The sequence below is a fragment of the Lissotriton vulgaris genome, chromosome 12, assembly GCF_964263255.1.
Source record: "Lissotriton vulgaris chromosome 12, aLisVul1.2, whole genome shotgun sequence".
Classification (NCBI taxonomy): Eukaryota; Metazoa; Chordata; class Amphibia; order Caudata; family Salamandridae; genus Lissotriton; species Lissotriton vulgaris.
In genome coordinates this window covers 453059393-453085416 of record NC_141700.1, presented here as the reverse complement: position 1 = coordinate 453085416, position 26024 = coordinate 453059393, and the positions used below count along the sequence as shown (strand labels likewise).

At 45.2% G+C, this 26024-nt stretch overlaps 1 protein-coding gene across 1 annotated transcript in view; it reads right to left on the bottom strand.

The window, feature by feature from the left end:
* The window catches only part of LOC147676766 (palmitoyltransferase ZDHHC1-like), a 452133-nt gene that overhangs the window by 255426 nt on the left and 170683 nt on the right, over positions 1–26024 (bottom strand). Inside the window, exon 4 of the mRNA XM_086945205.1 lies at positions 25019–25098. Within this exon, the coding sequence (XP_086801331.1) occupies positions 25019–25098 (80 nt within the window). The remainder of the gene's footprint in view (positions 1–25018; positions 25099–26024) is intronic.

Here is a 26024-nt window from a genome sequence, read left to right as displayed (position 1 = left end):
ACCACCACCACCAAGTCCACCACCACCACCAAGTCCACCACCAAGTCCACAACCACCACCAAGTCCACCACCACCATCAAGTCCACCACCACCAAGTCCTCCACCACCACCACATCCACCATGAGGCCACCTCACTCTATCTATCTATCGCCCTCACTCTATCTATCTATCGCCCTCACTCTATCTATTGCCCTCACTCTATCTGTCTAACGCCCTCACTCTATCTGTCTATCTATCGACCTCTCTCTATCTGTCTATCTATCGCACTCACTCTATCGCCATCACTCTAGCTATCTATCTATCGGTCCCCCTCACTCTATCGCCTTCACTCTATCTATCGCCTTCACTCTATCTATCGCCCTTACTCTATCTATCGCCCTCACTCTATCTATCGCCCTCACTCTATCTATCGCCCTCACTCTATCTATCGGCCTCACTCTATCTATCGCCCTCACTCTATCTATCGCCCTCACTCTATCTATTGCATCACCACAGCATCACTCAGGGGCACCACAACAACACTATGCACTACCACAGCATCACTGAACGCAACAGCATCACTCAGCGCCACCACAGCATCTTTTTGTGCAACCATTCAACGACAACTGGTTCAAATATGTTCTCTCAATGTTTCAAGCTTTATTACAAATGTCACAAAAAGATGTTAATATTTCACTTATGTTCTTGTATTTTCGTCACAATAAAATACACTGAATATAATCTTCACAAAAGTTATTTACAAAAGTTTAAGCTATTGCCATTATAAATTACAATAGCTTTTATTTAAGTATTAATTATTTAAAAAAAATAAAAGCCATTGTTATTTGTAATATCAACATATCTAAGTCACGTAAATACAACACATATTGCATTACAAATGCTATAGGTGTCACATTTGCAAAAGTTAAAACTATTGGCATTGTAAATGACAAAGCTATTAATTTCGCTATTTTCAAAACCAACACAAAAATAAAAAATGTGTCATTTACAATACCAATAGATCAAACTTTCCAAATGCGAGACCTATTGCATTGCAAATGCTTGTTAATCTTAGGATGCAGCACATTTGCTTCGGCACAAATATGGTGCAGCTCTATAGACTTTCATCCATCCCCATGCAGTACGGTATCAGTAGTAGTTCCAGTAGAAAAAATCTGGCCAAAGGCCACAAGATGGCGGCATTGGTAACATGGTGGAGTATAATAGAATAATTTAAAAGAGATAACACAATAAGGTGCGGCGCTGTTCTTACCTGCATGTCGTTAATGGCACACTTCTATTTAGGTCTCGCCCTGGAATTCGCATCCGAAGGATGCGCCCAGGGTCGGAGACTTATAGCTATCTGACACGGGGGAATGGGAGGACAAGAAACTGTCACGAGCTTTAGCAGGCGGATTTGGCTGCGCGAACGCGCACGTTCCGTCCTGCGCCGCGCCGTGCACTTCCCTCCCATACTCCCAGCAAGTCAGCCTAACGCGCATGCATGCACACGCATTTACACTTACACGGACAGGCAGGCACCCAGACAGGCAACCCCCCCACCGCCCCCACAGTCACACACACACACACACACACACACACGCATACACACAGACTCCAAAACACATACACACGCACGCTCACACACATACACAGCCCACCGCCGCACGCGCGTGCACACACACATGCCCCCCCGCCCTCGCAGCCCAGCAACAAGGCGAAGCCCCACTCACCGGCTTCCTCGGCTCTCACCGGCAGCAGGACTCTTCCTTCCTTCTTCGGCACCGGGCGAACGCGCACGTTCCTTCCTGCGCCGCGCAGTGCACTTCCCTCCCATACTCCCAGCAAGTCAGCCTAACGCGCATGCATGCACACGCATTTACACTTACACGGACACGCAGGCACCCAGACAGGCAACCCCCCCACCCCCCCACAGTCACACACACACACACACGCATACACACAGACTTCAAGACACATACACACACACGCACGCTCACACACATACACAGTCCACCGCCGCACGCGCGCACACACACACATGCCCCCCCCGCCCTCGCAGCCCAGCAACAAGGCGAAGCCCCACTCACCGGCTTCCTCGGCTCTCACCGGCAGCAGGACTCTTCCTTCCTTCTTCGGCACCGGGGCGCAGGGTAGGCTCCTGCCTGCTCCGGTGCTCAAAACAATCGCGGCTCTTCCGTGGGAGGCGGGGCAGGCTCCCGCCCTCCTACTTCCTGTTTCCGGTTGTCCCGCCCGGCCTGCCTGACTTCCTGGTCGCAGGCCGGCAGCGGACTGCAGCACGCGCCATGCTTGTTTCTATCCGGTTTCGGTCATGTAAAACACCAGCATAAATAAAAGCACGGACAGATTTATTAAGTTAATAACGTTGTTCCTGTAACCGACCTGACAATTATTATGTTTTACAGTTAAGTGTGGAGTTTATTCATTCACAAAGATTTATCCTTTCTGCGTGTACAATTCTAAACTCGGGGGCATCGTCATAAATAGAACTGGTGTAATGACAAGCTACTGCGCTAGTAGTTCTTAATCGGTGCCAGCCACATGTCAGGTGTTCATTTAATCGTACTTCAGTGCTGCGGATTTGAGGAAGACGTTCTTATGGCGAACATATGGCAGAAAACGTATTTTTTTTTGCTTTCACTCGTGTGGGTTAAACGACCAAACAATTAAATTAAGTTAATCTTGCTATGTCAACACCTATTTTTTTGGTATGTGTATAGGCAGGCAGGCAAAATTCCTAATGAATATAGCATGAACAGCAGGAAACTACATTGATAACTTAAAGGTTATGTATACTATCCTCTAACTCCTCCACCCCTTGTTCATGCCTTACTCGATACATATTCCTGACCTCATTTCCGATCATTTGCCTCACCTGCCTGCAATCACTGTGGCTTGGTTTGACCATACCGCTATGCCTTATTGAACCGGTGACTCGACTCACCCTCCAACCGCTACATCCCGCCAAAGAATGGGAAGCTTGGTAGAAGGGACGGTGTGGCCTTGATACACCATCATCCATTCTCTGGCCATTGGTCTGATCTATCGAGCACATCAAGCCCCTGTTATTCACGGTGGGCCCTAGTGGACCCGCATCTCCTATGTGTTCGGCGATCACAGTCCCCTTAACAAAAGTCTCTCTACTTTTCTTTAGAACGTCGCTGGTGATACCCAACATACATGTTTCCCTTACATTTAAGCCTGACTCCGAGTTCTCTGAGGAGGCTATTCAATTCAAAGTGAGAAACATCTTGGCAGGTGACAACTGTGGCAGGGCACCTTGGCAATACAGAGTGAGCCAGAAGTGTATCTATAGTCGGAGATATTAGGAAACACTGGCGAATGTTTCTTAAAGATGGGAATGATGCTCTCATGCTTGGTATATGGAGGTATTGATTAATCTGGCGATAGGTGGCAGAAGTGAAGAACTCAAGCCAACAACTTTAGCCTTGCAAACATTCCAGGTTGAGCAGCATTTTTGAAGGGGACCATGATTTTCTTAATGTTACCCCTGCTGCTCGTGTAAAAGCAGGACCATGTTGGATAGGACGGTGCTGGTGGCGTCTTCATGTCCTGGTGCACACACTCCTTCACCCTCACACACACCCTCACCCTCACACACACACACCCTCACTCACTCTCACCCCCTCTCAACACCTCTCACCCACCCTCACACCCCCTCACCCTCACACCCGCTCACCCTCACACACCCTCTCACCCAAACACATCCTCACCCCGCATCACTCATTCGCCACCACAACATCAATCTGTGCAACCATTCAACAACTAATTCAAATATGTTCTCTCAATGTTTCAAGCTTTATTACAAATGTAACAAAAACATGTTAATATTTCACTTCTGTTTTAGGACTTTTGTAACAATAAAACACACAGAACATAATCTTCACAAGTTATTTACAAAAGTTTAAGCTATTGCCATTATAAATTACAATACCTTTTATTTAAGTATTAATTATGTAAAAAAAATTAAAAGCCATTGTTATTTGTAATATCAATACATGTAAGTCATGTAAATACAACACATATTGCATTACAAGTGCTATATGTGTCACATTTGCGAAAATTATAACTATTGGCATTGTAAATGACAAAACTATTAATTTTGCTATTTTCAAAAACAAAACCTAACTAAAAAATTTGTCATTTACAATTCCAATAGCTCAAACTTTCCTAATGCGAGACCTATTGCATTGCAAATGCTTGTTATTTCTTTGTCCTTTTTATAATACAAGGGGGACCCAACGGATAGCTAAGTACCATGGGTATAACTAAGTTATCAAACAACAGCGGTCCTTAGCTAATTTACAAATCAACATAATACAGTATAGAAACACAATGGAAAGCTATACGAATTAAGATTTCCAAACCCAGCCGGGAAAGGAGTTTATTTTCTGGAGACAATGTCCAATCTTAGAATATACACAAAATAGTTTGACACAAGCCTGTGCCATACATAACAAGAAAAAGAAGAATAGAGTTAGGGTGAAAGGGGTGTCTTTCAGGCAAAGGAAGAGAGCTAAGACAGGGTACTGTGAGCAAATCAAAAAATAGTAATGACAGTATCGCCTGGAGTGAAGTATACACAATCACATTTACCAATATTATTAGTGTAACCCCACTTATTAGTGTCGACGTTTCGATCCCTTAAGCTCGACTAGATATATGGGATCATCATCAGGACTTTTTGATAAAACATGCCTGAATGAAAAAGCCTGTTAAGGAGAAAAAGAAGAAGACAGATATTTTTCATTGACTTTAGAGAATTCTGCACATATATACCGACTTTGTAACGATTTGCCAGTGCGTAACCAAGTGCATAGTGTTTGTGCCCTGGTGGAAAACATAATAACAACAGTAATGACACAATTCTCGGAATCGCGGTGCCATGCGTGAAAAATTGCGTCAAGGAAAGTGCTTAGTTTGCTGGAGAAGGGATTTCTAATGTGAGTGATGGTGTCAGGCTTAGTGACTACGGGTAGTGTCCCTAAAGGGTTCCTACATAAGGATCGGTTTACTCATACCTCAGTGTGGCGAGGTGGAAGACCTCACAAGAAGTAGTGGAGGAGGGATGGTCCTTCTGCTCAGGTTGCAGTGTGGGTACTACAAGGGGATTGGAAAATAATCAGATTTGGGTTTGTAAATCTGAAGAACCACAAAAGCAGTGGAGAAGGGGTAAATATAAACCTACCACGTAGCTTTTACGTCAAGGAGGTCTTAACGGGGGTCCAGAGGAGAAATACTCAATTCAATGAATGATTATGAGGGTCCGTTTGAAACTGCATAAATTGGCAGTTCTGGAGACATAAATGGAAACAAAAAATAAAATATAATGAGCCCAGTGGGGTGGCGAAAGCGGGGAACCCAACTACGGTGGTGGGAACGTGAAAGACATACCTTGCTCCGCTGTTACTGTAAACGCGGAGTAGCTTGGATAATGCAGGCATCAATGGCCATGCACGCGGTTTTCCAACAATGTGGGGTTATAGACGCTAAAATGAAAACGGGAATCTCATGTCAGGGCATGGCTTGTTAGCGTGCCATGGAACATGCTGGTAAAATTAACAGGAGAGAAACTCACCGAATCTCGCTGGAGACGCGTCTCACCGGGGGCTGCTTGGACAATGCCGGATGCAGTAGAGCGACTACGGAACGCGGGCGGACTGGATACAATCTCGCCGGTCACGTGCCTGCTAAAGCGGACGTCATAGTTGATAGTAAAGGCGGGGGCCATTTTGGAGTGGATATTGGAAGGCGCTAGAGCTATCCACGTGAAGGGGTGCACGCAAATAAGAACAGTGACAAAAATGTGACAATCCCAATTAGTGACAAGTGTTTAAAAGTTATTAAAATAAGTTCCCAGGTATTGAAGTTATAATCTTTTTCACTCTGCATTTGAGGATGCCAACAATTGTTAACTTATATTGTGAGTCAGTTCATAAGTCCTAGAATGTAGCTTTACCAGGATATAATTGCAATTATTCTTCTGTTCTTAGACGGTGTGGACTGTTGCTGTCACACAGTCCGGATTCCATCAAAGCAGTGTGGTCCAGTCCTCGTTGCGATTGAGTCCTTTTTGAATTGTATTGAACTGGATGATTGATTTCAGTTCCTCACGGTTCAGAATCTGTTGCAGGTTGCCACCTCTCTGGGGTAGTTTGATGGCTTTCAAAACGGTCCAGCGGAGATCATCTGCTGTATGGTTCAAATGGGCAAAATGTTCGACAAGGGGTGCATTCGGGGTTCCACATCTTATGCGACTACGGTGTTGGCTTATTCTTGTTTTTACTTTTTGGGTCGTCTGGCCCACGTACATCATGGGGCACGGACATAGAATTGCATAGATCACATTGTGACTGTTACAGTTTGTGAAGTCCCTCATGTCAATAGTGATATTATTGTGACTAAACGTGCGCCCCTCAAGTGTCAGATCACATACAATACATTGCCCACATTTCGCATGACCTCTCAGTGGGGGCAGGCCCCAGTTAGACTCAATTGTGTTCATGTGAGGTGTTGCTGGTAGGGCCGCTCGAACCAGATGGTCTTTTACATTTCTACTCTTTTTAAATGCAAACAAGGGTTTGTCAAAGGTTAGTTGTCCAGAGTTTAGAGTTGGCCAATGCCTTAAAATTGTTTTGCGAATTTTATTGGAGACTGGCGAGAAAGTCGTGACACAGGCTATTCTGTCTGAACTGGGCCTAGTTTTAGGTTGGAGCAAGACTTCCCTGGGACAGTACCAAGCCCGTTTTGAGGCATTCCTTACTATTCTGCTTGGATATCCCCTTGCCTTAAGTTTGGAGCACAGGATATCAGCCTCTCTAAAATAATCAACTTTTGAGGAACAATTCCGTCTTATTCGCAGGAACTGCGAGTAGGGAAGTGAGTCCTTGAGGGCCTTGGGGTGGTTGCTGTCATACCTGAGCAACGTGTTGCGCTCAGTGGGTTTCCTGTAGAGGCGAGTAAGTAGCTCACCTGACTCATGGTAGATCATGAGATCCAGGAATGGTATTTCAGTCTTATGATGTGTGAGAGTAAACTGTAGATTATCACAATTATTGTTAAGCCAGTGTAGAAATGAATTCAGACTTCCGCTCTCAGAATTCCATATTAGGAAAATATCATCTATGTATCTGCGCCATACAACTATACTGGCATTGAATGGGTTGGTATCAGCTAGGATAGTGCCTGTCTCAAGAGCATCCATGTACAACACCGCCAGGTGAGGAGCAAAAATTGCTCCCATCGCGGTGCCTTTTATCTGCTGGTAGAAGGTACCATCAAAAACAAAATAGTTTTTAGTCAGGCATAGTTCAAGTAACTGCAATATAAACAGCGTAGGTACTCTGTGAGGTCTTGGTCTGGAGTCCAATGTCTTCTCAACCACTCGTAGAGCCGCTCCTTGGGGAATATTAGTGTAGAGCGACTCTACGTCTAGTGTACACAATGTCTGGGTGCTAGGGTCATAAGGCTGATGTTCAACAAGGTTAATCATTTGCATGCTGTCACGGACATAACAACATGTGGCAGGCACAAAATCCTTGATAAAAAAGTCCACGTAAGACCCCAGTGGCTCCAAAATAGAACCACAGGACGATACTATCGGTCGTCCTGGTGGGTTCTCAATACTCTTGTGAACCTTTGGGAGGGTGTAAATGACGGGGAGACGGGGACATTTGACATTCAGAAACGTATATTCCTTTTTACTGAGAAAGCCCTCGTCTCTGGCGTCTGTAGTAATCTTTTTAATCAGAACCTGGATTTCAGCCGTAGGGTTGCGGCCAAGTCTTAAATAGTGTTCCTTGTTGTTCAACTGGCGTATGATTTCATTTTTATAGGTGTCAATATTCTGCAAGACGATGCCCCCACCCTTATCCGCACTTTTAATAATTAACTCAGTGTTAGATTTAAGTGAGTCTATTGCTTCCTTCTCAATTTTGGGGATATTGTAAGGAATATACAATCTCTTCTTTTCAAGAAACTCAAGCTCTTTGAGAATAAGTTTTTCGAACGTGATTATCTCTGGCGGAACCATATTTGCCGTTGGTAAAAAAGTGGAGGGGGGACAAAAAGGAGTATTGCGATTTGGTTCGGGCGCTGGGTGTAATTGAAAGAATGCTTTCAAACGAACCAATCTGAAAAAACGGAGTAGCTCTGTCTGTAACTCCATAAAGTTTGGACGTACAGTGGGAACAAAAGTAAGACCTTTCTTCAAGAGTTCCAGCTCAGAATGTTGTAAGATGTGATTGGATAGGTTAAAAATGGGCAATGTTTCAGTCAAGCTTTGTGTTGTGGGTATCACCACTGGTAAAAGTTGTTGCGGGTCCTCCGCTCTCCTGGGGCGTTGAACCATTTCCTGGGTTTCTTGGCCCTCCCTCTCAGTGGAGTGCCTGGCTGGCCTCTGGGTAAAAAATTCCCCTGTGCTCCTCCGCGTCCTCGTCCACGGTTGCTGCCTCCCTCACCTGGATCTGAGTTGTCAGATGAGTCTTCTGAGGTGTCTGAGAAGCCTACTATATTTTGTCGTTTGTTAAAACGTCCCCAGGGTCTATTCTGAGGATTGAAGTAGGGTCTGTTGGTGTAAAAATCTTTATTTAGATAAGGATAAGTGGTTTCAGCGCTATAATTTTTAATGTCCTTCTTAATTTTGTTGGACTTTTTATTCTGTTCAATGCGATAATAATCAGCTATTGTTTTATCCACTTGCTCCAGTAATTTTTTACATTCAGCTGTGGGGTCGGAATCATTAATTTGTTTAAGCAGATCAGAGATTTCTGTCTCAAGTGTTTTTAGCGTCTCTGAGGCAATATCAATACCGAGTGCCAACCACTGTCTTGAACATGTAGTTCCAATGTGACTGAAATTTGATATATATTTCGGATTATCTGTAAAGATACCCGGGATATTACGCACTTGAAGTCCAAGTGGGATTACCCCTGATTTGAGATAATCAGTTAACATTAAAATCATCAGTTGAAGCCTGACCTGTTTTTTCTTTAACTTTTCTAGCTGCTCTGGTAAGCTCGACTCAGCAGGTGTTGGGGCATCTGGGGTTTCTGATAAGAGTGACGGTAAGGTGCATAAATGCTTAATGTGGTCTACCGTATACAAAGGGGCATGGTCTGACATCTCCTAAGGCAAAAGGTAGAAGGAAAGAAGTATTCCTGGATATATAGAAGTGTATGTACAGGGGCATTAGGAAGGTACACCTCGATGACGGACCCTCATAATCATTCATTGAATTGAGTATTTCTCCTCTGGACCCCCGTTAAGACCTCCTTGACGTAAAAGCTACGTGGTAGGTTTATATTTACCCCTTCTCCACTGCTTTTGTGGTTCTTCAGATTTACAAACCCAAATCTGATTATTTTCCAATCCCCTTGTAGTACCCACACTGCAACCTGAGCAGAAGGACCATCCCTCCTCCACTACTTCTTGTGAGGTCTTCCACCTCGCCACACTGAGGTATGAGTAAACCGATCCTTATGTAGGAACCCTTTAGGGACACTACCCGTAGTCACTAAGCCTGACACCATCACTCACATTGGAAATCCCTTCTCCAGCAAACTAAGCACTTTCCTTGACGCAATTTTTCACGCATGGCACCGCGATTCCGAGAATTGTGTCATTACTGTTGTTATTATGTTTTCCACCAGGGCACAAACACTATGCACTTGGTTACGCACTGGCAAATCGTTACAAAGTCGGTATATATGTGCAGAATTCTCTAAAGTCAATGAAAAATCTCTGTCTTCTTCTTTTTCTCCTTAACAGGCTTTTTCATTCAGGCATGTTTTATCAAAAAGTCCTGATGATGATCCCATATATCTAGTCGAGCTTAAGGGATCGAAACGTCGACACTAATAAGTGGGGTTACACTAATAATATTGGTAAATGTGATTGTGTATACTTCACTCCAGGCGATACTGTCATTACTATTTTTTGATTTGCTCACAGTACCCTGTCTTAGCTCTCTTCCTTTGCCTGAAAGACACCCCTTTCACCCTAACTCTATTCTTCTTTTTCTTGTTATGTATGGCACAGGCTTGTGTCAAACTATTTTGTGTATATTCTAAGATTGGACATTGTCTCCAGAAAATAAACTCCTTTCCCGGCTGGGTTTGGAAATCTTAATTCGTATAGCTTTCCATTGTGTTTCTATACTGTATTATGTTGATTTGTAAATTAGCTAAGGACCGCTGTTGTTTGTTATTTCTTTGTCAGCAAGTCTTTTGTGCGTGTACCTCACATAATTACAGTGGCAACCTCCCTTCCACTAGAGCAGAGTTCGTCGTACAAAACCAACACATTCCAAAGTCCAAACTAGCGCGAGCGCCTCGCGCTAAAAGTGGGAGGGTTGAGGGGAGTGCTGCCGAGAGCACACAAAGCGTTTCCCTTGCAGGAGCGAGCCAGGGGCACCATGTGTTTGTAAATTAATTACAAACATATGGTGTCAAAGCTCACTCCCGCAAGGAAATCGCCAAAGGTGAACGTGTTGCCATTGAAAGCAATGCAAAGTGTGCACGTTTTAGGGACACAAACTGAATCGATGGCTAAAGGTCTTTTTCCTATGCAGCGCATGTACGCTGCTAGGCGAGACCTAAAAATGAACACAACAGGAAGTAGCATGCTGCAACCAACAGAAAACAAAGAAAACAGAGTGGCAAGCATAAAAACAAATGGAAAGTAAACCCCTTTTAGGATTTATTATTTCCATCATACAAAAGACTTCAGAAGCTCAGCGCCAGTGCTGTGCAGGTGAAACCTAAAAATGGTTTTGTCAACATTCATAAAGGGGGAGGGGTGCATTGGGGATCCCTTCCTGTTTGTAAATTGGGTTACCTCTATATTTGTGTAGATAGTATAATATTATTGCTTTCGGGCCAGATTTTGGTCGCTAGACATTATTAAATCTCATTTGCATGAGTTTTTGGAAAGGACACCCTAAACACGCCCCTTTCAAATAACGATTCGGTATATAGTTGCAAACCCACATTGTGATTCATTTACAAGTTTATAATATGACACCACGGCATGTAGGAAGAAATCAAAGACATCAATCAAATCAATGGAGTGAAAATGTTATCACCGGAACCTGGGGAAGGGAAATAGGAGTCATTACTTTAGCCAACTGCAGAAAATTGATTTCATAGCAGGAACTGAAATGTGCTAAGTATAACTCCAGTGGACATCATCCTTTTGAACTAAACCATTGTCAAGAAAGACGAAGTTCATTCTTCACCAATCTACACATATAAAATATTATATGCCACCCTTGATTACGAGTTCTTATTCAAGACAAAGTTCATAATTAGATTAATTTAGACCTCTAAACCTTTTCGATCAGGATTTCAGACTATGGCAAAACCTAAGTTGCTGCTATTTTAGATATACATATACGAGTCAGAGGTACAGCATATTCACTAATTACCACACACTCAGACCTCTGTATGAAGAATGTTTATCGCATAAGTAAAGCTCACGCAAAAGACATAGATGTCCCCTGTCCCCAAATTGGTGGCAGCCTTCCTTCCTTTCTTTTGCTGGTACTGAGAGAGCGCAAACTGACCAAAATGTAGAGATACATCACACTTACACGTAGTAAGCACAAATCATGAAGAGAAATGCCATGAGTGCTGATAGTATCCATAGTTATATTCTGAAATGTGTAGTTAATATAGAAGTTTAAATAGAAGTGGAACTAATACAGAAATGTGTGAAGTAATACGATTTTATTAAGCGTGATTATTCCTGAATCCATGTTGTGTAGCTGCTAAAATGTAAGATGGCATACGGAAACGTTGAAATGTGGTAGGCCTCAGGGCCAGAGCAAGGCGGGAGGGGGAAGGTGATTAAAATTCACAATATGGATTGCACTAATGTTTAGTATTAATGAGTAGGTTTTTGATTTATAGATGTGTTTACCGAAATCAGTAGAATATGAGTACTAACATGCTAATAATTAAAGAAGAAGTTGAATGCTATAAAATGTTGTAGAGTTGGAAAGCTTTAATGTTGATTTATACGTATTAGTCTGGGTTGGGGAATGTTGCAATGCGGTTGGAAGACCATGAGAATTGGGATTAGGCTGCAGATGTCTGTCTGGAAGAGAAAAGGGGGTATTCAATTATTAAAATAATGAATAGAAGCTTGTTCAAGAAATGGACCAGACATGGAGGAGGGTTCCGGAATGTTTAAGGGGTATCAGCGGGCCGGAGAAGAGTCTGAGAAGCAAGGTCGATTCTAACCACAAGGCCTCATCATGGAAAAAGCCAGAAGCTACACCACGTGAGGGGCGTCTCACAAGGGGCGTCCTAAATGTTGTTGGATTTTTGTATTAGGGACAGCACCCCTGGGTGGAGTTAGAGCAGACGCCTGAGGACCCTTTAGAGAGCGGATGGGTAGGCAGAGAGGGGCCATGATTGGAGAACTATAGGTTTTCACCAAGAGTTCGAGAGTGGGTGGCTTCCTTTGGGAGTCATTCACTGCTGACACCTTTGATAAGTTGAGACCTGGTTAAGTAGGGATACCATCTAGAGCAGGGTAGGGAAAGCCTAACCTGTATTTTCCTTCCGCCTGTAAATGAGTGATAGATTTCAATATGTGTCTATGCTAATAGCACTATTGTTTTTAGAACTGGTATTGATAGTTTCCGTTGTTCGTCTGAGGGCTTTCAGAGAACACGTGTACGTAGTTGGGCCCGTGTATCTGGTGAATCTCATTTTGAGATGCTTGTACCTGCAACTTATAATAAATCTTTGAAAGCTAGAAGTTGTTTGTGATCCTTTGAAGCAGAGTCCTTTACTGGGAGAACTAACTTGGTAAGAGATGCACTTTCTATCCTCAATGACAGGCAATAAAGATTCAGTCGGCCAGACCGGGGTTTTAGATCGATAGTGATAAGGTATTGATCAAAATCTCAACCCTTCCAGTTGGTAGCTATAGAGAATGGTTGCCTTCTTGAGGAAGGTGATCTAGGCCAGGTTAGATTACCCCAAGCCCCCTAGAGACCGATGATCGGAAGAACCGCCCGCGGAAGAAGGACCGGATGACGTGAGGCAGAAAAGCAGCAGTATCGGTCGAGAGTGAGTATAAAGGGTCATGCGTGTTAAGATTGCGGTGTTTTGTATTGTATCTATGTTGTAATGTCTGGCGGAGTTGAATGACTGTAGAGAGACTGTGGAACAGGTTGTGAGCGCGCGCAACCGGTGGAAATCTTAGGCTCAAGGAGAGCTTAAGTGGTTCGGGTGTATCGGACACTCAGAGTAATTGTTAACCAGTGTGAAGGGGGTCATGAGGTACCAGTGACCACCCGAAGGACCAGATAGGGGGAACGTAAGAGTGAGTGCGCGAGTAACAGACGCTGGTCGGAAGTTACTGTGTGTGTAAAGAACCTATCAGAGAGACGATAGACATCTCGTCAGTTGTGTTGACAATTACAGATAGACTGTGGACGTACAGTCGAGGGAAGTGACCGCTTGGTCGGAAGTAGTCATTTTTTCGGAGTATGAATGGGACGCATGCATGACCGCGAGGAGAGCTGAGAAAGGAGGGGTGCTGCTGCGAAGGGGAGACTAGTGACGTCAGAAAGTGCCGCGCTGGGATTGGCCGGCCGGTGAAAGACCACGCTGTGATAGGCCAGCTAGCTAAGCCGCGCTAGGATTGGTGGATTGTCATCAGGAAGTAAACAAAGTATTCGAGCTGGAAATCTTGCGCATAATTATGAAGTGTTTTAAATGGTTAAAAGCGCTGTTTCAAAGAGAACGCAGGGGATCGTATGAAGGGGAAGAAGCCCCGCCGGAGGGTACGCCAGCTCATTACATGGGGACAAATGTTGGGCTGCACACGATTCTGTGGATCTCAGAGTGGAGTAAGATGACAGATGGAAATGAGGAACTCACGTTCCCGAAGTACGGGACGTATAGATTAGAGGTGCTACACAGATTAAAAGCAATTATGACCTCTACGAGACCCTTGCCTAGACCAACTCAGTTCGAAGCCCTTAATGCATGGATTAGGGCAGCGCATGAAAAGAACATGAATAGACGGCAAGAAAGAGTGAAACGTTCGGTAAGAGCAGTACAGGATGCCAAGTGGGATGAGGATGCTAAAAGATGGAGGGTGCATAACATGGAAGTAAACAAATTGTATCCAGTGTTAGAGATGCCCGGGAATAAAAACCCCCTAGAAGAGGATGACGAGAGCGAGACAGAGGATAGCCTGATAAACAGATTATTGACAGACAGGCCGCCTCCGTATAACAGAGCAGGGGGAGATGCCGAGAAGGGGGGGGGGCAATGCAGGAGAGCATGGGCCGCTTCCCAGTTCCGAATGGGATCCTGCTGCAAAGAAAGAACTGTCCCAGCCTAGCCAAGTGCAACAGGTGGTCGGGAGGTTTGTGGTGCAAAGAGCGCCAGAAACGGAGTGTGCCACATCCTACGCGTTACCTGATGCACTACAAGTACCGGTTACCATAGGTCCTATAGTATCGGTATATGATCCAGACAGGGCTAGAGGGGAGGAACGAGTACGGAGGGACAGGGAAAGAGCAGAGATGGCAAGGAGGAAAGATACGATCAACTCCCCAAGTCAGTTGCCGATACCAAGAGATTGGAGCACCCCAGTACACACAACAGGAGATCTGGGGGACATTAGATATCCAGAGGATATGAGGGGACCAGGACGGAAATCCTTTCAAGAGTTAAACGAGTACATGAAGAAATGGGATGAGGCAGTTGAGGCTCACAAGAGCATCATAGCGGCGGAAGCTGAAAGGGAAAGTCAGGACAGCAGAACCCGGACTCACTGCGGGGCTGGAGAGAGCAGTCCGGAGTGGGACGGGAGGGAGAAGGACAGTAGGAGAGGCACCCATTGGGCCCGGACTGGAGGTAGATCAGACCTGGAAAATGGGGGCCCAGAGAACGGGGAGGTGTCTCGCCCGATACCTAATGAAGAAGACAGGAGGGTTTGGGAGTACAAGGACAGCTTTAAGTGTATCCACTGTGTGCCCAGTAGGAGAGTACAGAGTGGGAGTTGCGAGAGGCCGCACCATAGTCCCTGTGATGACGGACATGAGCGCAGCCCAGGGAATATGGGAAACCAAGAAGGATCGTATCAGATACTGAGTGATACAAGGCCAAGAGGGGATGGGGACCGAAGGGAGAATAACAGGGAGTCCTACTGTGAGAAAAGAGGAGAGAATGGACAGAGTAAGATAGGGGGTAACAGGCCTGTGTTCCATCACCTTCCAAGATCGGATGGCCGAGCATGGGATCTGGAGAGATGGGAACAAGAGAGAGCACTCCCCAACTCTCCCGATCCCAAACGAAGGGCCCGGAGTTGGGATGGGAGAGATACCTGTGAACCTCCCTCGAAGGAGATATTGCGAGCAGAATTAAAAGCTAAAAGGCTCGATGTCTCAAGCTTAAAGTCAGATCTGGATGACATGGTAGACGGTACCCTGTCCTTAGAAAGAATAGACATGTATGAGCAGGGTGAAATTCTGTTCATGGCAAAGGACGTAACTCGAAAGGCGAGAGCAACCCATGAGAAATTAGTGGAACTAGCAGGCAAATACATGGTAGACCTGTCAAGGACCAAAGCCTTACAGAGCAACCACAGGCTACATTACACAGACCGAGATCTAGATGAGAGGCGAACCATCGGACTGAAAACACACATAAGGGAACTGATCACTGGAATAAGGACATGGAGGGCCCTAGATAAGTGGGAAGAGAGGTGGTCCAAGAGAGGGACCGTTAGGAGAAGCACACTTGGGATGACACCAGGAGGACAGCAGGGAGTAGAGACATACCCTTTGAGGGAAGTCGCAAATGGGACCTATGTCCACGTCCCTTGGAGTAGGGGGGATTTAGCTGCTTTTACCACCTCCTTCCCCAAATTGCGGGAAAACCCAGTGGAGTGGTATAAGCAAGTTGAGAGATTCGTAAAAATCTCAAAGGTCCTATGGATAGATTTGAACACGCTGTTTGACATAGTAGTGCCAGGAGATTTGTGGACCGCATGCAAGGTTAGCGCTGAGTGGCCCACCATAGAGCCCGAGAGAGATGCTAAGACTAATGGGCCGTCCGAGAGTGTGATGGCAAAGTTCGAGAGAGTAATGACTTGGCTAAAAGATAAAGTGCCAATGCAAGACATAGATTGGGTAAAAATTGACCGAACAAGACAGGAACCCAAAGAGACAGTTCACGAATACTATGAGAGATTGCTGAAGGCGTTCAAACAGTATAGCGGTCTGGACGTAATGGATCCAAAGGACATAGGGCAATTTGTGTCCAAATTCGTCTTGGGCCTGAGACCGGATATTAGTTTAATGATACAGCAACACTTGATCTGTTGGCAAAATAAACCCCTAGACGAAATACTGAGGTATGCCAGGTACTGCTGTGATGAGATAGACTCCAAGGCTAAGAAACTAAAGGAGAAACTGATGGTGGTACAGATGCAGGCAGCAGGGAAGGGGGGACAGCAGCAACAGCAACCAGGAACAGGTACTGGAGGAAAGAAACAGTACAGTCAGAACAAGGGCAATGAGGAGAACTCCACCTTTAGACCCAGGATAGATATAACTGCCTTAAAGAAAACAACTAGGTGCCACCAGTGTAACGAGGTGGGACATTGGAAACGCGAGTGTCCCTATAATGTTGAGATAGGAGACGAAGAGGTAGAAGAGGAAGTGACCCAGAGTGCGCCTGCAAGAGGGGTAACGCAGTACCAGGGAAAGGTGCTCAAAGGGGGGGGGCCACCTCCCCGAGCTCAGTTCCCGCAGCCACCCAGAGTAGGGACTATGGGTAAGACCTATAGACAGATGCCACTGTTTGTTGGGGGAGAGGAATGCTATTATGTGGACCCACTAACTGGACAGAGGGTAGAAAGGGATGACTGCACCCTCGGGGCAGCTCTGGAGGTAGATCAGAGGGGACCCTATGTTGAGGCCGAAGTGGCAGGGTTCCCCACGACCTTTCTAGTGGACACAGGAGCCACCAGATCTACGATCAGGTCAGCCGCAGTGCCAGGCCTGCCCATGTCTGGAGAGACCATACAAGTGGTGGGGGTCGCTAACAGGAGAATGACCAGTCCTCTGACGGAACCCGTGCAGGTGAAAATAGGGAAGTACAGTGATGAGCACCAGTTTGTGGTTTGCGATTCTAGTCCTGTATGTCTGCTAGGAAGAGATCTTTTATGCAAATTGAACTGCACTATATACTGTACACCGCAAGGAGTGGAGGTACTGACAAATGATGATGATTCTGACTTTAAAGTCGCCAACTCCAGAATATGTGTGGAACTGTATCCCACTTTGACAGTAGACGAGCTCCCCTGGGATCTGAGAGAGACCGTTGCTCCAGAAGTATGGGATTTCACTGGGGAAGAGATTGGGTTGGTGAAAGGAGTAGACCCAGTGAAAATTGTAGTGAAACCATATGCTGAGTTCCCAAGAACCCCTCAGTATAAATTGACCCCAGAAACGATTGCAGGCATAAAACCCGTGATTGAGTCCATGATTAAGCAGGGAATACTGAAGGAAATCGTGGGTAGTCCATGTAACTCCCCGATTATGGGTCTGCAGAAACCAAATGGGAAATTTCGGATAGTACAGGACCTCAGAAAGATTAATAATATAGTCGTTTCGTGTTGTCCAGTGGTACCGAATCCATCCGTGATACTGTTTCAGATACCGTTCCAAGCAGAATGGTTCACGGTAATTGATCTTTGCCAGGCTTTCTTTTCGATCCCTTTGGACGAAGAAAGCCATTTTCTTTTCGCATTTAAGCTGGAAGGTCGCGTCCTAACATGGTGTCGTATTCCTCAGGGGTATACAGAGAGCCCATCGATCTTCAACCAGCTCCTGAAGAGAAATCTTGAAAGTCTAGTACTGCCCCAGAGGTCAGTTCTGGTCCAGTACATAGACGACCTCCTTGTGGCGTCAGAGACAGAGGAAGCTTGCAGGGAAGACTCTATTGCTTTGTTAAACCATCTAGCCGAGAATGGGCATAAGGTGTCCCCGGGAAAATTGCAGTACTGCCTGACAGAGGTACAGTACTTGGGACACAGAATTGAGAAAGGGAAACGGAAGGTGTCACCAGACAGGATAGAGGCCATCATGAAGATGAATGCGCCTAAAACGCAGAGAGAAGTCAGGATGTTTCTAGGAATGGTGGGATATTGCCGACAGTGGATCGCAAACTTTTCACTGAAAGCAAAGCCCTTACAAAAACTGACGCACAAGGAGGTGAGTGATCCGGTACCATGGGACAAAGACTGTTTGATGGCGTTCCTGCAGCTGAGAGAGGACTTGTGTCGTGCTCCGGCTCTGGGAATGCCAGATTACGATAAACCATTTTTGCTCTATTGCTGTGAGAGAGAAGGATGCGCGCTGTCTGTGTTAGTCCAAATCCATGGGAATGCCCGTAGACCAGTCGCGTATTTCTCGGCTACTTTAGACCCAGTAGCCGCAGCGTTGCCCGGATGTCTCAAATCCGTTGCTGCAACGGGTGTCAGCATTGAGAGATGTGAGAATATTGTAATGGGGCACCCATTAGAGGTGCATGTGCCCCACTCTGTTGAATTGTTGATGACCAGGACCAAAACCCAGCATCTGACGAATAGTAGGCTCACGCGCTATGAGCAAGTCATTCTTGCTGCAGAGAACGTGACCCTCAGGAGATGCTCTGTTTTGAACCCTGCCACCTTGATGCCACTTCCAAACGATATTGAGGGTGATGATGAATGTACAGACCATGACTGCCTCGATGTGACTGAACTATGCACCAAACCAAGACCCGACATCGTAGATGAGCCACTGACCGACCCAGATGAAATTTTCTTTGTCGATGGCTCATGTGTAAGAGACGAAGTTGGGCAGTTAAGAGCAGCTTACGCTGTTTGTACAATTACTGGAGTAGTGGAAGCTGGATGCCTGGAAGGAGTACACTCCGCTCAGGTAGCCGAGATTATTGCCCTGACGCGTGCCTGCCTGGCAAGCAATCAAATCCGAGTCACCATATACACTGACAGTCAATATGGTTACGGGGTAGTTCATGATTACGGGCAGTTATGGTCTCAAAGAGGTTTCATGACCTCTTCAGGCTCTCCCATTCGCAATGGAGAGTTTGTGCGCCTGTTGTTAGAGGCATTGCAATGTCCAGCAGGTATCGCAGTTGTGAAGTGTACCGCACATACCAGAAATATGGACTTCGTGTCACAAGGCAATAGATATGCCGACGAAGTCGCACGGTATTGCGCGGAAACAGGGTACTCTTTCACCGAGGTGGAAGTGGGTGGAATAAATGTAAGGACTGAATTAGCTATGATATTGGAAACTGTTGATACTTGGGACGAACTGAAGGAGATGCAAGTGTGAAAGAGAAACATGGCAAAAGGCAGGATGTGTAGTGGGGGAGGCCCATTTCTGGGTTTCAGCAGATGGCAGAGCAGTGTTGCCCAATGAGATGGTGAGCCCAATGGCCCGACACATACATGGTCCTGTCCACTTAGGAAGAGATGCTATGCTAAGAGTGTTTAGACAGACCTGGTACAACCCCAAGTTCAGAGTAGCAGCCGAAGCAGTGTGCCAGCGTTGTGTGACGTGCCAGCAGTTGAATGTAGGGAAGAAGACACCAGTTGCACTGAGCCACATTGGGAGGTCAGGAGGTCCATTCAATCGAATGCAGATAGATTTCATTGAAATGCCAAGGTGCAGCCGCCTCCGTTATATCCTGGTGGTTGTTTGCGTTTTCTCCAGATGGGTTGAGGCATATCCTACACGTAGGTGCGACACCCTCACAGTAGCCAAGTTACTGCTTAGGGAGCTTATCCCGCGCTTCGGGGTGCCGGCCTCTTTGGAATCAGATAGGGGAACGCATTTCAACAGCTCGCTTGTGAAAATGATTTGTGCAGCTTTGAATATAGATCAGAAACTACATTGCAGTTATCGACCAGAAGCTTCAGGAATAGTGGAGCAGATAAATGGCACCATCAAGGCCAGAATTGCGAAGGTGTGTTCATCAACATCCTTGAGTTGGCCTGATGCGTTGCCATTGGTCCTTATGAGCCTCCGTAGTACCCCGGATAGGAGAACGGGTTTGTCTCCTCACGAGGTGTTGATGGGAAGAGCAATGAGGTTACCTTCTGTCCCAACTGCTGCATTGATTAGCATCACAGATGATATGATCCTGGACTATTGTAAGGGGCTGTCTGACGCCATTCATTCTGTGTCCCTTCAGGTGCAGGCTGCCGAGGTACCATCGTGCCAGGACCCGTGTCATGACTTGCTTCCTGGGGACTGGGTCCTGGTGAAAAAGCACGTGAGAAGCAGCTGCTTGGATGTTCGTTGGCGTGGGCCCTTCCAGATCATCCTGACCACAAACACGGCTGTGAAAGTGGGAGGCCTGCCCAATTGGATCCACGCGTCGCACACGCGGAGAGTTCCAGCACCTCTGGAAGAAACAGCTCCTCTCTCGGATAGACGTTCAGCAGCGGACCGAGAAGCCATAGAGGGGGCTAGCCAAGCTGTAGAGGTGCCAGCGGAAGCAGGGAACGAGTCTGACCAAGCTGAGGACGGTCAGTACAACAGCGAGACAGACGACGCTACTGAAGGGGAAAGTAGCTGGGAGTACGAGTCAGACGCTGATAGGTCTGACAGAGAGCGTGAACAAACGAGAAGAAGACGGAGTAGAAGGGTACGCGGAGAAGCTGATTGGCCGCAAAGAAGGAGCTCTAGCCTAAGGTCAACTCTGGAGAGAACCCTTCCTCCGATATCAGAAGACTCAGACCCAGAAGACGGTGCTCAGGGCGCTGAAGCACCGGAGTTGAGGAGGTCAAGAAGAGTGCGGGTGCCTAACAGAAGATACTCCACCCCTGAGTGGACATATCTGGCGACAGATGGCTTCGAAACCAGTGACAGGGAGGATCCGAGCGGTGGTGGTGTCCAGTTCTGAGCCCATCGTAACAGTGGAGATACGACTGTTAGTACCCGGAGTCGAACAAGAAGGGTCACTGACATTCATGCTCCCCCGTCCTCCCCGCCTCAGCAAGATAAAGGACATGTTTCTCACAGAATTGCAATTCCCTGATTTTGGTACAAAGATATCAGCCGCAGAAGAGCACAATCTTCGTCTGGAAATATTGAATTTTGCTGTCGAAGCTGCAGGCGAGCGCCTGATAGTGGATGCTTAAAGGACTTTGTAAATAAGCGTGAAGAAAAGAAGATTACCTAGCGCCTAGGAAGCAGAGAATCTTAGGGACTTTCCCTGAGTTGATGGAGAAGGGCTAGGGTTGTCTATATTGAACTAAAAGGAACTTTTGCGGAAAAGGTTGTCAGCTTCCAGTTGCGTGGTTCTCAAGACAAAAGGAGTAAAGAGACTGTAAAGGAACGAAAAAAGAAAGGAACTTTGTGCTGAGTTACGAGAGAGCCACACTATCTGACGAAATGGAGGCTGGTACCCAGAACCGCAGAGCGAAATGTATAATAGGTACACTAATAGTAGGAGTGATAATATTAATAGCTTTAGTAGTAACAGTTTCCTATGTGAAGGGACGTGAGGAAGAGGCAAAGGTAACTGATGTGAAATCTGTAGAGGCGCTTACACCCACCGTTGTTGGTGAGAAAGGGGAAAACACACAAGAGAAAGCGTTATTAGCTGCAGAAGCCCGCAGGTTACACGTGGATGAGTCCCAAGGTGACTTTAGGTCAAATGCTTATGCAAAATTATTATATGAATACGTGGATGCCATGGAGGTCAAGGACTGTTACGTCTGCATGCAGTTGCCGGCGTCTGTAGATGAAGGCATTCGATATCATCACCTCCCGCTGACATATGGCATTACATGTAGCTTGTTGCTTAGTATATTTTATGGGAGAGATAGTTTTGAATACTATTTCTCCAATTATGATGCAGTGTTACCAGAAGTCCCAAATTATAAACAAATGAATAAATGGGACTACTGGAAGAGTGAAGACAGGTTGGCAAAGTTTTTCATTCCTTGGATTACTTTAGATACTTCACATGCCCGCAGAAATAACCTGACATGCAAGGTGTCAGAAGTCGAGAAAAAGTTCATAGGGCAGGTGGATGATCGGAATAGGAGACAAAAGATTTTGAAAAAATCAGGACAATGGAAAACAGATTGGACCGATGAAGAAAAGGCACACAAGAGAAAGGGTAGTAGTGGTCCAATAGCTTTAGATAGAACGCAGAGAGGAAAGTTATGTCTTCATAGAGCCAAAACGTATTATGAAAATGTATACGTGGGAGAAGTTAGCTGTGAACATGCTTTCAATTTAGAGTACTACACCAAGGACTTTCTGAAGGGAATGCAAGTGATTCCAAATGTATATTTCGTGTGTGGAAGAAATGCTTACGTGAAGCTACCTGATAATTGGTATGGCTCATGTTACTTGGCAATTATCTTCCCTAAAATATACCATGCCCAAGACTTAGAGATCATCGAGGGTAAGACAGCATCAAGGGGAAGGAGAGATGTAGGAGGTGTAGAAATGGTTGGAGATGTCTTTGGAGCTGTGTTCCCTCTTCTGGGATTAATTCTTAATGATGTTAAAATTAGACGACTAGCAACAGTCGTAGACAGGTTGTCTGCCAGCACTGCTCAGTCCTTAATGCTGGTAGAAGGAGAGATGCAATCGATAAGGGCTATGGTTCTTCAGAACCGTCTTGCCTTAGATGTCCTATTAGCAAAAGAGGGCGGAGTCTGTAAGGCTTTGAAGGTCCAAGAATGTTGTACTTACATTCCAGACAATTCGAAGCCCCTTGAAAAGGTTATTAGGAACATAACTGATATTCACAAGGAGATCGAAGACCTGAGCAGAGAAAATGTCTGGGAAAAGGTGGGCCAAGGGATAAGTGACGCTGGAGGTTGGCTCACCACCTTAGGCAAAAGCTTTGTGTGGAAAATACTAAAACCTATCATCATAATATTGATCTGTGGGATCGTGTTGTGGGGATTGGTGAGGGTATTCAAATGGTACAGATCAAGAAGGTCAGAGAGGGCTCGGAGAAAACAGCTGCAGAGATTGGCTGCCATACAAGATAGTCAGTACCGGAGTCTGAGGGCTTTGGAAACACAGAAACGAGTTATGCTAGCAATCACTGCAGTTTGAATATTAATGATGACCCCGAGAGGTCATCAAAGGGGGGAACTGAGAGAGCGCAAACTGACCAAAATGTAGAGATACATCACACTTACACGTAGTAAGCACAAATCATGAAGAGAAATGCCATGAGTGCTGATAGTATCCATAGTTATATTCTGAAATGTGTAGTTAATATAGAAGTTTAAATAGAAGTGGAACTAATACAGAAATGTGTGAAGTAATACGATTTTATTAAGCGTGATTATTCCTGAATCCATGTTGTGTAGCTGCTAAAATGTAAGATGGCATACGGAAACGTTGAAATGTGGTAGGCCTCAGGGCCAGAGCAAGGCGGGAGGGGGAAGGTGATTAAAATTCACAATATGGATTGCACTAATGTTTAGTATTAATGAGTAGGTTTTTGATTTATAGATGTGTTTACCGAAATCAGTAGAATATGAGTACTAACATGCTAATAATTAAAGAAGAAGTTGAATGCTATAAAATGTTGTAGAGTTGGAAAGCTTTAATGTTGATTTATACGTATTAGTCTGGGTTGGGGAATGTTGCAATGCGGTTGGAAGACCATGAGAATTGGGATTAGGCTGCAGATGTCTGTCTGGAAGAGAAAAGGGGGTATTCAATTATTAAAATAATGAATAGAAGCTTGTTCAAGAAATGGACCAGACATGGAGGAGGGTTCCGGAATGTTTAAGGGGTATCAGCGGGCCGGAGAAGAGTCTGAGAAGCAAGGTCGATTCTAACCACAAGGCCTCATCATGGAAAAAGCCAGAAGCTACACCACGTGAGGGGCGTCTCACAAGGGGCGTCCTAAATGTTGTTGGATTTTTGTATTAGGGACAGCACCCCTGGGTGGAGTTAGAGCAGACGCCTGAGGACCCTTTAGAGAGCGGATGGGTAGGCAGAGAGGGGCCATGATTGGAGAACTATAGGTTTTCACCAAGAGTTCGAGAGTGGGTGGCTTCCTTTGGGAGTCATTCACTGCTGACACCTTTGATAAGTTGAGACCTGGTTAAGTAGGGATACCATCTAGAGCAGGGTAGGGAAAGCCTAACCTGTATTTTCCTTCCGCCTGTAAATGAGTGATAGATTTCAATATGTGTCTATGCTAATAGCACTATTGTTTTTAGAACTGGTATTGATAGTTTCCGTTGTTCGTCTGAGGGCTTTCAGAGAACACGTGTACGTAGTTGGGCCCGTGTATCTGGTGAATCTCATTTTGAGATGCTTGTACCTGCAACTTATAATAAATCTTTGAAAGCTAGAAGTTGTTTGTGATCCTTTGAAGCAGAGTCCTTTACTGGGAGAACTAACTTGGTAAGAGATGCACTTTCTATCCTCAATGACAGGCAATAAAGATTCAGTCGGCCAGACCGGGGTTTTAGATCGATAGTGATAAGGTATTGATCAAAATCTCAACCCTTCCAGTACCATGGTGTTTCTTTGTCTGTTCTAGTTCATCAAAAATACAGACAAATAATATAATTGTGGCAACCGAAGGCTGAAAAACAGAATGGGCACGGCCATATCCCGAAAGTGAAACTACTGTCTTTGGAAGAGAGCCAATTATGGAAAGAAAACAAAATCTGGTAAACTTGTATTTCATTCTCTTTTTGTTGAGACATATTAGTGATGTTTTCAATCCAAAACCACAACCTATAGCATTGTTGATGACACAAGGCCTCCTAAACCTATGCAACGTTCTGCATGCAACATCAATTGGAAATGGCTGCTCACAAACTCATCTCAAACATTAAACACTCAGTCAAAGCAGCAGACAATCAAAACTGAGGTGAGGCACACAAATAGATAAGTGAGAGTCTTCAGAGGGAACAAACATGGAGTATCCACAGGGTTCACTTTACTCACTCTTTTCTCAAGGAAACTGATGAGTTCTTGACTCGTATGTCTTGGTTCGAATACATCAGGCTTCCAGCATAACTTGCATTCTGAAATGTGCAAGAAAAATGGTTTAACTAAATCTCCAAATATCTTATTTCCATTGCGTCGACTGTTGGCTTTTGACGTGCGAATCTCAGATGCTACAGCCTCGCTGAGCTACAGGAAAAATCAATGTGCAACATTACATTTACCACCAGAGTTTGGCCAATTCGAAAAATCTGTGATTGAAACACTACATATAAAGATAATAAACAAAGAAGAAAAATAACTAACAAGGTCAGGTTACCGAAGCAAAAGCCTCCATATCGTAATACAGCGGGTCATATAAGATTACTTAGGTGGATTTAAAATGACTTCTGAAGGGACACTTCTTCTCTGCCCATTAGGCTACTTTGACTGTAACAGGAATTTGTCATGTTTAGGCATCAAAAACGAATAAAACAAATTGAAACAAGTTCACATCAAGTGAGGGTGCAGCATATTTAGAAATGCTTGAATGAAAGCGCTCTCACCGGCTCGCTTCTCCTTCTACAAAATGATACATAACCCCAACAGAGCAGGGCTCCTGGAGCCGGCAATAATGAGCAGCTGCCTAATGACAGACACAGATTAAGAAATGAACAGCAACGATCTATTACTGGTGCTTTGTAGAGAGCATGACGGGCCCTATTCAAAGAGTTTTTTTGTGGCTTGTAAAAGATGTCATATGTTCAAGAAATGCTAGAAATGTCGGATGAATCCTCTGTGGCATGCTTGACAATGCTGGCATACGGGAGGAGAAGACCTGAGAAATACCAAGGAATTTGAAGAGAATATTCTGAAAAAAGCGAAACCTGAAAACACGTCCGTACAAGGCAATTCAGTAATATGGTTTAAGATTATAATTATAATTAAAATCTCCCTGGACGTGGTTTCAGGTAAACAGAATTCTCTAAAGCAGCTAGCTGCCTTGTGTGAAATCAAGGCTTGCATT